The 14624-nt window shown below is 41.5% G+C and overlaps 1 protein-coding gene across 2 annotated transcripts in view; it reads left to right on the forward strand.

The window, feature by feature from the left end:
• The window catches only part of zgc:86896 (uncharacterized protein LOC415190 homolog), a 34201-nt gene that overhangs the window by 9003 nt on the left and 10574 nt on the right, over positions 1 to 14624 (forward strand). For both annotated transcript variants that reach the window (XM_061905968.1, XM_061905969.1), the window contains exons 4-6: positions 1165 to 1303; positions 6226 to 6309; positions 8038 to 8145. In XM_061905968.1, coding sequence (XP_061761952.1) covers positions 1165 to 1303; positions 6226 to 6309; positions 8038 to 8145 — 331 coding nt within the window. The remainder of the gene's footprint in view (positions 1 to 1164; positions 1304 to 6225; positions 6310 to 8037; positions 8146 to 14624) is intronic.

Raw genomic sequence — 14624 nt, forward strand, 5'->3', positions numbered from 1 at the left:
TAACACCTTCAGGCCTTCTTTCTCCTCTGCAGTTGCTTTTCTCCATCTCCTGCGGAGCTGGCGCCGATCTTGCACCAGGGTGTCAATCTCAGCCTCCCTCCTGCCCTTTCTTGGGGGGAGATTGTGCTGCATATTGGTGAAGCTACCGAATCTAGCTTTGCACTCCTCGTACAGGATGTCCCCAAGAAGGTTGAGTTTCTTGTCCACATTACCACATAGTGCGTTCTCCAGCAGTAGACTGAGGTCTGAGTTCAGTTTCTGCCATATCTTCATATCACTTGCCTTAGGCCACTTGATGGTGCCCTTCCTTCCTGGTTCCCTCTTTTCTGTTTACTGGGGGGCTGGCAGGTCTATCCTCAGCATGCACACATGCCAGGGGGGGTACTGCTCCGCTCGGCGGGTTCTTCCTCTACCGTCCGCATATCAACAATGTTTGGACCCTCGGCTCTGTGGTTCTCTCCCCGGCTGGGGGTCCTGGTTGTCTTATCTGCTGGAGCAGTGCAAGGATGTTGTGTGCCTTTCTTCTCGCTCTCCTTTTTCTTCCTCCCCTGATGAATCCGTGAGCCCCTGTATATGGTCACTTTCCCCCATCCACACCTGCACAATCTCGTTGTCGATGTCCATTCCAGTCGTTACCGAGTAGTCAGTCCTGTAAAGCCCATCTTCCACCCCGCCTCTCAGAGGGCCTTTGGGTTGTTTTTCTTATTCATTTTTGTAGTTAGAGGTTGGGTGTCTCCTGGCTAGGAGACTAGTGGGTTGGGTAACTAGCCGCCCGCTCCCGGTACAGACTTTCCTGCTGTCATCCAGACTTTCCTGAAAGTCTTCCAGTCTTTCCTGGCTGTCAACTGCCCTTTCGCAGTAGTCACTGGTTACCCAGAAATCAGGTTGATTGTATAGATATGGTGTTGTTTCTGCTGGGCAAGTATGCCTAACGCGCCTCCTACAGCGCTTTGGGTCAGCTGCAGGGTCATCAGCCGGGGACCACCGCTCATTGAAGTTTAACTCTCTTTAAACCCAGAACGCCTCTTGGTGGTGGAACGGTGGCAGGGATGTCTCCCTGCCACCCACCTGCAGTTAACCCATCTTATTGCCTCGACCCCCAGTACTTATCCCTCCTCCTCAGATGTGAAGATGAAGATTTAAATGACATCATCACATTCCCAGGAATTGATTGGGCACCTGTGTCCAATCGCATCGTGACGTGTGCCTCGGACCGTAACGCTTACGTGTGGACTCTGAAGGATGGCTCCTGGAAACCCACCTTGGTGCTTGTACGCATTAACCGTGCTGCTACCTGCGTCAGGTGATCCTCTATCTTTATCTTTGTTTATGTATATATGTCTATGTCTATATGTCTATGTTTACTGTATATGTCTATGTCTATATGTCTATCTTTATATGTCTATGTCTATATATCTATGTCTATATGTCTATGTTTACTGTATATGTCTATGTCTATATGTCTATCTTTATATGTCTATGTCTATATATCTATGTCTATATGTCTGTCTATATGTCTATTTGTATATGTCTATATGTCTATCTTTATATATCTATGTCTATGTCTATATGTCTATTTTTATACAAAGTATGTCTATGTCTATATGTCTATCAGTATATGTCTGTGTCTATATGTCTATCTTTATCTGTCAATGTCTTATATGTCTATCAGTCTATGTCTATATGTATATCTTTATATATCTATGTCTATATTTCTATGTCTATCTTTCTATCGTTTTTGTCTACATGTCTATCTGTATATGTCTTTGTCTATCTTTAGATAGATAGATAGATAGATAGATAGATAGATAGATAGATAGATAGATAGATGGATAGATAGATGGATAGTACTTTAATGATTCCTTCAGGAGAGTTCCCTCAGGAAAATTACAATTCCAGCAGCAGTGTACAGAATAGAGATCAAATTCAAAAAGTAAATAATGGGGGTGTGAATGGAAACAAAATAGAAAAATATTACAATAAGAATACGAATAAAAGCAACAATGAGAATAAAAATATAACAGTAAAATAAGAATGTAACAAGAGAAACTAGGCAGTAATGACCATGTTATTGCACTGTTATTGTTTTGCATCCCCTTCTGCAGTTGGGATGAAGTAGTCTAGCACTGGACAGGCTCCTCTGGCTATTGATAATGGTATGCAGAGGGTGACTGGCATCATCCAGGATGCTCACTAGTTTTTCCACAGTCCTCTTCTCTGCCACCGTCACCAGTGAGTCCAGTTTTATTCCGATCGTAGAACCAGCCAACCTGATCAGTTTCTCCAGTCTGAAGCTGTCCTTTTTAAATATACTTCCCCCCAACAGCCTACGATGTCGTACAGAACACTGGAAACCACAGACTGGTAGTACATCCACAAGAGTTTTTTACAGATGTTGAAGGAGCGCAGCCTCCTCAGAAAGTACAGCCCGCTCTGTCCTTTCCTGTACAAGTGGTCCGTGTTAACACACTCCGAGGTACTTGAATGAGTCCACAGTCTGTACCTCGACTCCCTCGATCACAATAAGTTGTGACCTTGGACTCGACCTCCCAAAGTCAATCACCATCTCCTTGATCTTTGACAGATTGAGCTGCAAGAGGTTCCTGTGGCACCAGACAGTAAAGTCCTTCACCAGGCTCCAAAACTCCTTCTCTCTGTCGTCCCTGATGCACCCGACAATGGCTGTGTCATCCGCGTACTTCTGGATGTGACACAGCTCTGAGTTGTAGCAGAAGTCAGCGGTATACAGGGTGAAGAGAAAAGGGGCCAGCACCGTTCCCTGCGGTGCTCTGGTACTGCTGATCACAGTGTCAGACGTGATGTCCTTCTTTCTGACGTACTGTGGCCTATCGGTGAGGTAGTTTAAGCTCCAGGCAACCAGGCAGGGGCCATTTGCATTCTGTCCAGATTGTCCTGGAGAAGGCGGGGCTAGATAGTATAAAAGACACTTAAGAAGTCCAGGAACAGGATCCTCACAGTGCCATTTCCCTTATCCAGGTGTGAGTGGGTTCAGTTCAACAGGTAAAGGATAGCATTCTCAGCACTAATTGCAGCGGAACTTCACCGCTACAATGTTGATATCGCTGCACTTAGTGAAAACAGACTCCTGGATGAAGGATCCCTGAAGGAAAAAGGGCAAAGTTACCCTTTCTTCTGGAAAGCATGTCCTCCAGGAGGGGAGCATCAGCACGGTGTGGGTCTTGCAATAAAAAACAGCCTCCTACCAAAACTCCCAGAAACACCGGTTGGCATAAGTGAAAGGCTCATGTCACTCAGGATCCCTCTGGCTAAGAAAATATACGCCACCCTTCTTAGTGCCTATGCACCGACGCTACCATCAAAGGAAGATGTTAAGGACCGCGTCTACTGGGCATTAGATGAGGCCCTCCGTCGCACACCTAAGGACGACAAGATCTTCTTGTTGGGCGATTTCAATGCCAGAGTGGGGAAGGACAACAAGGTTTGGAGTGGTGTTATTGGCAGGCATGGAATTGGACAAGCCGATGTTAAAGGCCTACAGCTGTTAAGCCTCTGTGCTGAACATGACTTGACCATCACAAACACCATCTTCCAACTAAAAAATAAGCACAAACCATTCTGGATGCACCCACGCTCCAAACATTGGCACCTGATTGATTACGCTGAAGTCTAACAATGGTACAACCCTCATAAAAGACCAGAAGCTCATCACCAAAAGATGGGGAGAACATTTTTTAAACTCTGCTAAATCAGCCCGCCCCAACAGACCCCTCAGTTCTGGAGAAACTACCTGACTACCCGACTATCCATGACCTTGACTTTCAACCAACCTTTGGAGAGGTTAACAGTGCAATAAGATCTCTGAAAGACAACGAGACCCATGGTCCTCCCTGCCCTTTTCCTTGTAATCATCAACATGTGGAAGTATGAAACTGTCCCTCATCAGTGGAGAGATGCCAATATTATCACCATCTACAAAGGCAAGGGGGACAAGTCCCTCTGTGGCAACAGTTGTTGCATTTCACTTCTGGCTGTTGCTGGTAAAGTCCTGACTCGTCATGCTACACAGGCTGGTGAACAACATCACGGAAGACCTGTTGCTGGAGTCACAATGTGGTTTTAGGAAGAACAGGAGCACTGTGGACATGGTGTTCACAACACGGCAGTTTCAGGAGAAGTGTAGGGAGCAGCACCAAGACCTCTTCGTTGCTTTCATTGATCTGTCGAAGGCTTTTGACACTGTCAACAGAGAGCTACTTTGGAATATCCTGCTGAAATTCTGCTGCCCACAGAAGTTTGTCAACATCCTAAGGCAATTCCATCAAGGGATGATGTCACGTGTGACTATTGGCGGCCAGGAATCAGAACCCTTTAAGGTGTGCACCGGTGCACCCCAGGGATGCATCCTTGCTCCAGTCTTGTTTAATATCTTCCTCCAGTGTGTGACACTGCTGCTCCATAAGAAGATCAGGAAGGGCAGTGGGGTTATCGTCGACTTCCGACTTGACGGGATCCTGTTTAACATCCGGAGGCTCCAAGCAGTCCCAAAAGTCACACCAGTGCAAGTCATCCAACTCCAATACGTAGATGACTGCGCAGTTGTGGCCCACACGCCGGAAACGCTGCAAGCTACCCTCTCAGTCGCTGCAAGTGCTTATGGCAGACTGGGCCTCTCTGTCAATGTGTCAAAAACCAATGTAATATGCCAGTGGGCATCCAGTCTTCCTACTCATCCACCAACCTTCACCATCGACAATAAACCACTTGCAGTAGTGGACTCCTCAAAATACCTTGGCAGCTTTCTCTCTGACGATTGCAGTATCGACAGGGAGGTTCAAAACAGGATCGAGCAGGCGTCAGCATCTTTTGGCAGACTCAGGGGAAGGGTCTTCCAGAACAAAGACCTTAAGCTACATACCAAGGTAGCGGTCTATTTAGCTGTGGTCATGACAGCCATCCTCTACAGCTGTGAAGCGTGGACCCTGTACAGCCGCCTTCCACATCAGGTGCTTATAATGCACCCTGGGGATATCCTGGGAGGACAGAGTCCTCCACATTGAAATACTCTGCAAGACCAACTGCACCAGTGTGGCGGCTACAGTCACCCAGCACCAACTTCACAGGCTATGCCACGTTATCAGGATGCCAGAAGAACGCTTACCACGTAAGGTGATTTATGGTCAGCTTCATCTTGGTCACCGCTTGCCAGGAGGCCCAAAAAAGCGTTATAAAGATCAAATGAAGACTGTCATGAAGAAAGGTGGCCTGAACCCAACCCAGCTGGAGGACGCTGCAGCCCAACGCTCCACCTGCGGCAGCTTCTCCAACAAGGAGTTCATAAGCTTGAGGAGGCCCGAGGTGATCAACCAGTCAGGAAGCATCAAAGAAGTCATGAAGCCATTGCCACACCCGCAACCTCAACTCAGTAACTTCACCTGCTCTGTGGCGGCAGATCATATGGATCACGGATTGGACTGTTCAGCCACATGAGGACTCACAAAACATAGAGATGGATTGTTGTCATTGGATTCCATGGACAACCTTAAGCATGTTTTTATGTCCATGTATATATGTCTATGTGTATATGTCTATGTGTGTATGTCTATGTGTATATGTCTATGTGTGTATGTCCATGTCTATATGTCTATGTATATATGTCTGTTTATGTGTATATGTCTATGTCTACATGTCTATGTCTACGTTTCTATGTGTATATGTCTATGTCTATATGTCTATGTCTACATGTTCATGTGTATATGTCAATATGTGTATGTCTATCTATATGTCTATGTATATGTCTAGGTGTATATGTCTATATGTCTGTATATATGTGTATGTGTATATGTCTATATGTCTGTGTTTATGTCTATGTGTATATGTGCTTGTGTATGTCTATGTATATATTTCTATGTCTATATGTCAATGTGTAAATGTCTATGTGTATGGGTATATGTCTATTTGTATATTTCTTTATGTCTATATGTCTATGGTATATGTCTATGTACAGTATATATGTCTCTGCGTATGTCTATGTGTATATGTCTATGTGCTGTTACCTATGTCATGTGGTCATTTACACTACGTATATATCTACACATACATATATACAGTATGTCTATGTGTACATGTATTGTACGTATATATGTATAGGTGTATGTGTATTTTATTTGTATATGTATAATATGTGTATATGTATGTCAATGTATTATATGTGCTGTATATACTCATAGCTGTTATGTGTGTCAGGTGGTCACCTACGGAGAACAAGTTTGCTTTGGGCAGCAGCGCTCGACTCATCTCCGTGTGCTACTTCGAGAAGGAAAACGACTGGTACGCATTTATAAAGCATACAGCACAAGTAAATTATGTAGTATTGTATGTAGTATATTCAGTGTGTAATATGGTATGCAGTACTTAGAGTGTGTAGTATAGCATCTGGTACACACAGTATGTATTATTGTATGCAGTATATGCAGTGTGTAGTATTGCATCTGGTACACACAGTATGTATTATTGTATGCAGTATATTCAGTGTGTAGTATTGCATCTGGCACACACAATATGTAATATTGCAGGTGATATATATATTTAGTAGTATTGTATGTGGTACATACAGTATGTAATATTGCATGAGTTGTGATACAACATAGGGAAAAACTATTTTCTTTCAGTTGGGTGCAGGAGTTGTTACTGTAAAGTACTAATATTGTAATACTGCAGTATATATATATATATATATATATATATTGTGTGTGTGTGTGTGTGTGTAAATGTGTATATATGTGTGTATATATATATATGTATATATATGTGTATATATATATATATATATATATATATATATATATATATATATATATATATATATATATATATATATATATATATATATACATATATATATACACAGTGGGGCAAAAAAGTATTTAGTCAGCCACCGATTATGCAAGTTCTCCCACTTAAAATGATGACAGAGGCCTGTAATTTTCATCATAGGTACACTTCAACTGTGAGAGACAGAATGTGGAAAAAAAAGTCCAGGAATTCACATGGAAGGAATTTTAAATAATTTATTTGTAAATTATGGTGGAAAATAATTATTTGGTCAACCATTCACAGCTCTCACTGATCGAAGGAGGTTTTGGCTCAAAATCTCACAATACATGGCCCCATTCATTCTTTCCTTAACACGGATCAATCGCCCTGTCCCCTTAGCAGAAAAACAGCCCCAAAGCATGATGTTTCTACCCCCATGCTTCACAGTAGGTATGGTGTTCTTGGGATGCAACTCAGTATTCTTCTTCCTCTAAACACGACAAGTTGAGTTTATACCAAAATGGATACATGGATGATACAGCAGAGGATTGGGTGAATGTCATGTGGTCAGATGAAACCAAAATACAACTTTTTGGTATAAACTCAATTCGTCGTGTTTGGAGGAAGAAGAATACTGAGTTGCATCCCAAGAACACCAACCTACTGTGAAGCATAGGGGTGGAAACATCATGCTTTGGGGCTGTTTTTCTGCTAAGGGGACAGGATGATTGATCCGTGTTAAGGAAAGAATGAATGGGTTCATATATCGTGAGATTTTGAGCAAAAACCTCCTTCCATCAGTGAGAGATTTGAATGGTTGACCAAATACTTATTTTTCACCATAATTTACAAATAAATTCTTTAAAATTCTTACAATGTGAATTCCAGGATTTTTTTCTCACATTCTGTCTCTCACAGTTAATGTGTACCTACGATGAAAATTACAGACCTCTGTCATCATTTTAAGTGGGAGAACTTGCACAATCGGTGGCTGACTAAATACTTTTTTGCCCCACTGTATATGTGTGTGTGTAAATGTGTACATATGTATATGTAAAGTATCAGTATTGTAAAACTGTAGTATATACAATGTGTATATATATATATACAGTATATATAAAAACTAAAGTACTACTATATTGATGACCACCATGTGGCTGAGTGAGGAGGTGATACTGTAAAGTACTAGTATTATAAAGCTGTAGTATGTATGTAAAGTACTACAATATTAATGACCACCAGGTGGCTGAGTAAACACATCAAGAAGAACATCCGCTCCACCGTCCTCAGCCTGGATTGGCATCCAAACAATATCCTGCTTGCAGCTGGCTCTGCAGACCTCCACTGCAGGTAACTATTATTACTTTATTGTTCTCCTCTTTTATTCTTTAATACTTTTCTCATTTCATTCTTCACTTATTGTGTTATAACATTTTTCTATAATGTCAATCTCTTATTCGTTTCTTAATAATAAGAATATTCTGCTTGCTGCTGGCTCTGCATGCCTCCACTGCAGGTAAATATTACTTTATTCTTTCCTTATTTTATTCTTTCATTTCTTACTTATTTCAGTCTTTTCTTAATGATAACAGCCATGATAATGATAATACTCTTCCTGCTGCTGGCTCAGCAGACTTTCACTGCTGGTAAGTATCTTTTCTTATTTCATTCTTTACTTATTTTAATGTTTTCTTATATCATTTTTCTATTTTCGATTTTATTCCTTCTTATTATTTTATTTTTGATTAGATGATCATGTAGGAAAGAATTAAGTTTTAATTAACTACACAGCAAAATAAAAAATAAAAACAAGCAAATGTCTGCTAAAATGCGACTTTTTTGCAGAAATGTTGATATGAAGTTGTATTTTATGTCCCTGCGGCTGTAAACAAACCCCCCCAATCTGCTTTGTATTAAAATAATGTTGGATGCCCACAATATATATATATATATATATATATATATATATATATATATATATATATATATATATACATATATATATATCAATCAATCAATGTTTACTTATATAGCCCTAAATCACTAGTGTCTCAAAAGGCTGCACAAACCACCACGACATCCTCGGTAGGCCCACATAAGGGCAAGGAAAACTCACACCCAGTGGGACATCGGTGACAATGATGACTATGAGAACCTTAGAGAGGAGGAAAGCAATGGATGTCGAGCGGGTCTAACATGATACTGTGAAAGTTCAATCCACAATGGATCCAACACAGTCGCGAGAGTCCAGTCCAAAGCGGATCCAACACAGCAGCGAGAGTCCCGTTCCCCCGTTCACAGCGGAGCCAGGAAACCATCCCAAGCGGAGGCGGATCAGCAGCGCAGAGATGTCCCCCGCCGATACACAGGCAAGCAGTACATGGCCACCGGATCGGACCGGACCCCCTCCACAAGGGAGAGTGGGACATAGAAGAAAAAGAAAGGAAACGGCAGATCAACTGGTCTAAAAAGGGAGTCTATTTAAAGGCTAGAGTATACAAATGAGTTTTAAGGTGAGACTTAAATGCTTCTACTGAGGTGGCATCTCGAACTGTTACCGGGAGGGCATTCCAGAGTACTGGAGCCCGAACGGAAAACGCTCTATAGCCTGCAGACTTTTTTTGGGCTTTGGGAATCACTAACAAGCCGGAGTCCTTTGAACGCAGATTTCTTGCCGGGACATATGGTGCAATACAATCGGCAAGATAGGATGGAGCTAGACCGTGTAGTATTTTATATGTAAGTAGTAAAACCTTAAAGTCACATCTTAAGTGCACAGGAAGCCAGTGCAGGTGAGCCAGTACAGGCGTAATGTGATCAAACTTTCTTGTTCTTGTCAAAAGTCTAGCAGCCGCATTTTGTACCAACTGTAATCTTTTAATGCTAAACATGGGGAGACCCGAAAATAATACGTTACAGTAGTCGAGGCGAGACGTAACAAACGCATGGATAATGATCTCAGCGTCTTTAGTGGACAGAATGGAGCGAATTTTAGCGATATTACGGAGATGAAAGAAGGCCGTTTTAGTAACGCTTTTAATGTGTGCCTCAAAGGAGAGAGTTGGGTCGAAGATAATACCCAGATTCTTTACCGTGTCGCCTTGTTTAATTGTTTGGTTGTCAAATGTTAGAGTTGTATTATTAAATAGAGGTCGGTGTCTAGCAGGACCGATAATCAGCATTTCCGTTTTTTTGGCATTGAGTTGCAAAAAGTTAGCGGACATCCATTGTTTAATTTCATTAAGACACGCCTCCAGCTGACTACAATCCGGCGTGTTGGTCAGCTTTAGGGGCATGTAGAGTTGGGTGTCATCAGCATAACAGTGAAAGCTAATACCGTATTTGCGTATGATGTCACCTAGCGGCAGCATGTAGATGCTGAAGAGTGCAGGGCCAAGGACCGAACCCTGGGGAACTCCACACGTTACCTTAACGTAGTCCGAGGTCACATTGTTATGGGAGACACACTGCATCCTATCAGTAAGATAAGAGTTAAACCAAGACAGGGCTAAGTCTGACATACCAATTCGTGTTTTGATACGTTCTAATAAAATATTATGATCGACGGTATCGAAAGCAGCGCTAAGATCGAGGAGCAGCAACATAGATGACGCATCAGAATCCATCGTTAGCAATAGATCATTAGTCATTTTTGCGAGGGCTGTCTCCGTGGAGTGATTTGCCCTGAAACCGGATTGAAAGGTTTCACATAGATTGTTAGACGCTAAGTGTTCATTTAACTGCTCCGCAACAATTTTTTCAAGGATTTTTGAAATAAAGGGAAGGGGAGACACCGGTCGGTAGTTTACCATGAGGTCAGGATCGAGGTTAGGTCTTTTAAGAAGAGGATGAATAACCGCTTTTTTGAATGCTAGGGGAACAGTGCCCGAGGAGAGTGATAAGTTTATAATATTTAGCACTGATGGACCTAATAATACAAAGAGCTCCTTGATCAGTTTCCCAGGAAGAGGGTCAAGTAAACATGTTGTCTGTTTTATTCCATTTACACGTTGTAACAATTCCTCTAATGTTATTTCCTCAAAACGAGAGAAACTATTTTGGAGGGCAGTATCCGCCGTATATACAATCGTATCAGTGTTAATAGAACCCCGTTGTAGCTGGGACGCATTGTCTTTAATCTCCTTTCTAATGACTTCAATTTTCTTACTAAAGAATTGCATAAAGTCATCAGCTGAGTGGGTTGAGCTACTGGAAGGGGTCCCTTGTTGGGTTAGCGATGCTACCGTACTAAACAAAAATTTAGGATCGTTTTTATTACGGTGGATGAGATTTGAGTAATATTTAGCTTTAGCTAAGGTAAGCATGCGTTTATAAGTTATTAAACCATCACTCCATGCTTGATGGTGCACCTCAAGTTTAGTCGTGCGCCATTTGCGTTCCAGCTTTCTACATAATAATTTCTGAGCTCTAGTTTCTTCTGTAAACCACGGGGTGCGCTTTTTTGGAGCCTTTTTTAACTTTAGCGGTGCTATGTTATCAATGGTTTCGCGCAGGGCGTCGTTAAAGTTGTTAGTGAGGTTATCAATAGAGCCCACATACTTTGGGAATGGTGCCATTACCGAGGGCAGTAGGTCAGCAAGAGTTGTCGTTGTGGCTGTATTAATGTTGCGGCTGCTATAGCAGTTATTATTATTATTAGTTTGACGAACATGCGTCTGAACCTCAAATTTTATAAGGTAATGATCGGACAATACTTTAGTATACGGGAGTATCGTAACTTTGGAAACGGTGATACCCCTGACAAGCACTAGGTCTATCGTATTACCGTTGCGATGCGTGGGTTCATTTATTATTTGTGTGAGACCACAGCTATCAATTATAGTCTGGAGCGCTACACACGGTGGGTCCGATGGGGTATTCATATGGATATTAAAGTCCCCCATTATGATTATATTATCGGCGTGTGTCACTAGATCAGCAACGAACTCTGAGAATTTATTGATAAAGTCCGTAAGGGGCCCTGGGGGGCGGTAGATAACAGCCAGGTGTAGAGGCAGCGGTGTGACAGACCTCATAGTAAGCACCTCAAACGATTTATATTTATTATTTATGTTAGGAGTAAGGTTAAAGTTTTCGTTGTATATTAGTGCGACCCCCCCACCCCTTTTAAGCGGACGGGCAATATGCGCATGTGTAAAGTTAGGAGGACATGCCTCATTTAGCGCAAAAAAGTCGTTTGGTTTAAGCCAGGTTTCGCAGAGACCGATGACGTTAAGATTGTTGTCTCTGATGATATCATTAACTAATAACGTTTTGGGAGACAATGATCTTATGTTTAAAAAACCTATATTATAGGTAGTGGGCTGTTTCAGGGAATTTTTGATCAAATTATCCGTAGTAGCAATATTAATAATGTTGTGTTTATTATGCCCAGTGCATTTAGTATAGTTACGACCATATCTAGGAATTGATACGACGGGAATTTTCCGATTGTTTGATTGTTGCTTTGATAAACTGCACGCATCATGGTTAGCCACCTCAGTAACGGGAATTTTCCGATTGTTTGTTTGTTGCTTTGATAAACTGCACGCATCATAGTTAGCCACCTCAGTAAAACACATGTCCAACTCTGAAACACTCAAAGCAGAAAAAACTTGTTCTAATTTAACTGACTCCTTACCCAGACCAGTAGTCTCGCATGTTCCATTTAAATGCGGCTGCAGGATGGAGGGAAGTGGTGCTCTGTGGGGATTAGCCTTCTGCTTTGTTTTTAGCCCCGCTCGACATCCGCGTTTCCGATCACACCGCTGGCGTCTGCTCCGTAGACGGCCCCCGCTGCTACTAGACTCCCCTGCTTCACAGGCCGCTGGATGTAGCCGCCGACGTATTCCCATGCTAGTTAGCAAGTCTAGCACGCAAGCGTCTATCAGTCCAAAACGGCCCGATATGTCCACATCCAGAGGTGTCTGGCGGTCGTACGTGATCACGGAGTGACCACGATGTGAGCCAGCCATAAAGTTTGTAGAATTGTCCGGTATTTCTGCCAAATGTTCCATCTTTAGCAGCAGCTCTGCAATGTTGCAGCCCGTACGGGCGCCGCCATCTTGGATGATGGTATATATATATATATATATATATATATACATAGTATATACTATATATACTATACATATACACTATATATCTATATATATACATACTATATATACTTTATATATATAAATATATATATATACTATACATGTATATATATATATAGGTATATATATATATACATACTATATATACTATATACTGTGTATGTATCTATATATATATATATATATATATATATATATATATATATATATATATATATATATATATATATATATATATATGCTTACCCCGTTTCCATTTGTGTTGGGAAATTGTGTTTGATGTAAATATAAACGGAATACAATGATTTGCAAATCCTTTTTAACCCATATTCAATTGAATGCACTACAAAGACAAGATATTTGATGTTCAAACTCATAAACTTTATTTTATTTTTGCAAATATTAATAACTTAGAATTTCATGGCTTCAACACGTGCCAAAGTAGTTGGGAAAGGGCATGTTCACCACTGCGTTACATCACCTTTTCTTTTAACAACACTCAATAAATGTTTGATAACTGAGGAAACTAATTGTTGAAGCTTTGAAAGTGGAATTCTTTCCCATTCTTGTTTTATGTAGAGCTTCAGTTGTTCAACAGTTCGGGGTCTCTGCTGTCGTATTTTACGCTTCATAATGCGCCACATATTTTCGATGGGAGACAGGTCTGGACTGCAGGCGGGCCAGGAAAGTATCCGCACTCTTTTTTTATGTAGCCACACTGTTGTAACACGTGCTGAATGTGGCTTGGCATTGTCTTGCTGAAATAAGCAGGGGCGTCTATGAAAAAGACGGCGCATAGATGGCAGCATATGTTGTTCCAAAACCTGTGTGTACCTTTCAGCATTAATGGTGCCTTCGCAGATGTGTAAGTTACCCATTCCTTGGGAACTAATGCACCACCATACCATCACAGTTGCTGGCTTTTGAACTTTGCGTCGATAACAGTCTGGATGGTTTGCTTCCCCTTTGGTCCGGATGACACAATGTCGAATATTTCCAAAAACAATTTGAAATGTGGACTCGTCAGACCACAGAAAACTTTTCCACTTTGCATCAGTCAATCTTAGATGTTCTCGGGCCCAAAGAAGCCAACAGCGTTTCTGGATGTTGTTGATAAATGGCTTTCGCATTGCATAGTAGAGCTTTAACTTGAAATTACAGATGTAGCAACCAACTGTATTTAGTGACATTGGTTTTCTGAAGTGTTCCTGAGCCCATGTGGTGATACCCTTTAGAGATTGATGTCAGTTTTTGATACAGTGCCGTCTGAGGGATCGAAGGTCACGGTCATTCAATGTTGGTTTCCGGCCATGCCGCTTACGTGGAGTGATATCTCCAGATTCTCGGAACCTTTTAATGATATTATGGACTGTAAATGTTGAAATCCCTAAATTTCTTGCGATTGCACTCTGAAAAATGTTGTTCTTAAACTGTTTGACTATTTGCTCACGCAGTTGTGGACAAAGGGGTGTACCTCACCCCATTCCACTTTTTGGGAAGCTGTTTTTATAACCAATCATGGCACCCACCTGTTCCCAATTAGCCTGCACACCTGTGGGATGTTCCAAATAAGTGTTTGATGAGTATTCCTTAACTTTATCAGTGTTTATTGCCACCTTTTCCAACTACTTTGTCACGTGTTGCTGGCATGAAGTTAATGATTATTTGCAAAAAAAAAAAATGTTTATCAGTTTGAACATCAAATATGTTGTCTTTGTAGCATATTCA

The sequence above is a fragment of the Nerophis ophidion genome, linkage group LG07 (genome assembly GCF_033978795.1).
Source record: "Nerophis ophidion isolate RoL-2023_Sa linkage group LG07, RoL_Noph_v1.0, whole genome shotgun sequence".
NCBI lineage: Eukaryota > Metazoa > Chordata > Actinopteri > Syngnathiformes > Syngnathidae > Nerophis > Nerophis ophidion.